The sequence below is a fragment of the Hippocampus comes genome, unplaced genomic scaffold, assembly GCF_001891065.2.
Source record: "Hippocampus comes isolate QL1 unplaced genomic scaffold, H_comes_QL1_v1.1 scaffold238, whole genome shotgun sequence".
Classification (NCBI taxonomy): domain Eukaryota; kingdom Metazoa; phylum Chordata; class Actinopteri; order Syngnathiformes; family Syngnathidae; genus Hippocampus; species Hippocampus comes.
The window spans coordinates 277,410-279,394 of NW_017806177.1; the positions used below are offsets into that span (position 1 = coordinate 277,410).

Below are 1,985 nucleotides of genomic sequence, written 5' to 3' on the forward strand. Positions count from 1 at the left end.
TTACCTCCATCCCTCCTTCTTGTCCTCAAAGTGCACCTGAATCATGTTAAAGCACATTTTTATTCACCAGGGCAGAAATATTTTTTTCACATTTAGGCATTTTGTAAACAAAATAAAAAAATAAGCTTTTGACTTACTCTATTTCTGTGATAAGAAATAACTTTTGTACATCACGCTTTTCATAAAGCATGCCTTGCTGCCAAATATACACTTGTTTTTTCATTCACATTTTGTACACCAGGAGCAGGTCTGCTACATTTCATCCAAAAGGGGTCCTGGCGACCACCTGTCAGTCTCAAATAAATTCCTAAATTGGGTGCATGGGGGTTCTCCAAGCCCACTCAGTCTGTGTCCACGTGACAGGGATTGCTTCTCAGTCTCTCCGCTTCTCTGTACAGGCGCAAGAAGTCCTTATAGCGCGGCGCGCAGCCCATCCAGGCCTCACCAAAGCGCAGCGTCCCCATGAAGAGGAAGTCACCCTCACCGGGTTTAATGGCGCACCGCAGCGGCGTCATGATGCGTCCCGACCAGCGCCTTGCCCTCGGACCCCCGGGGACAAACACCTGTGTCTTTTGTCTGTGCAGGCGGCTGATGTCCACGCTGACAGACCAGCGATCCTCCTCCGCCTCCTCCTGCACAGCCCTGATGACTCCACGAGCCACTGAATAATCCAAACACACACACAAACACACAGTTACACATTTTCATAGTTTGTAGTAGTAAACTGCTGTGGTAAGACCTAGACTTACCAAAGTCTTTGGTGCACACTGCCAGAAGAACCTCAGCGTCACTGCACGGCTGACAGGGTGCTACAATAGAAGAAAAAAAAGACGTTAATGCCACAAATTCATGAATAAAATTTCCAATATACACAATTTAAAATGATAAAAACAGGTCAACAATGGAAAATCAACAGAAAAAAATCCCCAGATTTTTTTCAAAAGTCATTATATCGGTTTGTACAATGTTGCCCTTGTGTAGGATCATCCTGCATTTTGTTGCTACTTGTTTTCACAAGTAAAACTACAGTGATTCAAACTTTGTTAAAAGTAGCTAAGCAATGGGGCAAAAGTGTGTTAAAAACACTGCTTGAGTAGCTTAACATACAGTATCTCAGTGACATTGTCTCCCTCGACTGCATCGTACAAAACCATGCAGACTGAGGAGCGGCACCTGCGGAACGCCATTTGTTTTGTAGTGCAATGGCGAATAATTGTATTATGAAAAAATCTTTGGCCCAAGACAAGTATAGAGCTTTGTGGAACACCGGCAGTCTCGATATAAAGCGGGCTCCAGTTATGTTTGGTGGGATCGTGTGGCACCACGCCACAAGTTTACGTTCATAAAGGCACAAGGAAAGGCGCTCAAAAGCAGCTGGAGGGTGAAAATTTGTTGTGTTGAGCGTCTGACGCGGATCAGCAAATTGTGTTTTGAAAGAGAACTCTCTGATGTTTTGTATTTTTCTATTCTCTTCAAGAGCTGAGCTGAGGCGCGTTCGCTTGTCAACCATGAAGCCTGACCGCAGGAATGAAAGCGAGAGCCGAGTCAGCATCTTGCTCGGGTCACATCTGATGAAGACCACTTCACAGACTAGAGAAATATACCCGAACATCTGGACCCGGACGGAGTCCATTGCTAATAGCGCCGATTGAACTGGAAACCACTTCAAAAAGTCACGCCGATGATGAGGTCACAATAACGAGGGAGGGAAAAGGTTTCCATTGCAGGAGTGACAGGGGAACATCTGCGTGGGGGAACATTCCGGTTGCATGGAGAGCGAGTTAGATGAGAGGAAGTCGTTCATCCGTTGGCCTACACAAGAACGCCGGCTTTGTGAAGCGCGCCAAAACCGTCGCAGGCGGCCACATCACAGCGTCCGTAATGACGCGGGATGTGGATACGTGATGCCGGACGGACGCCAAAACACATGTGGAGACTTTGATGGAGGAAAAGCAGGAGGGAGGTAGGGGAGGATTGGGGGTGGG

At 46.9% G+C, this 1,985-nt stretch overlaps 1 protein-coding gene across 1 annotated transcript in view; it reads right to left on the reverse strand.

Annotated features, from left to right (window-relative positions):
- Positions 1–41: 41 nt before the first annotated feature.
- Positions 42–1,985, reverse strand: part of metrnla (meteorin like, glial cell differentiation regulator a) — a 6,464-nt gene continuing 4,520 nt past the window's right edge. Inside the window, exons 3-4 of the mRNA XM_019897370.1 lie at positions 750–809; positions 42–661 (exon numbers count right to left, since the gene is read on the reverse strand). Of these exons, the coding sequence (XP_019752929.1) occupies positions 342–661; positions 750–809 (380 nt within the window). The 3' untranslated portion in view covers positions 42–341. The remainder of the gene's footprint in view (positions 662–749; positions 810–1,985) is intronic.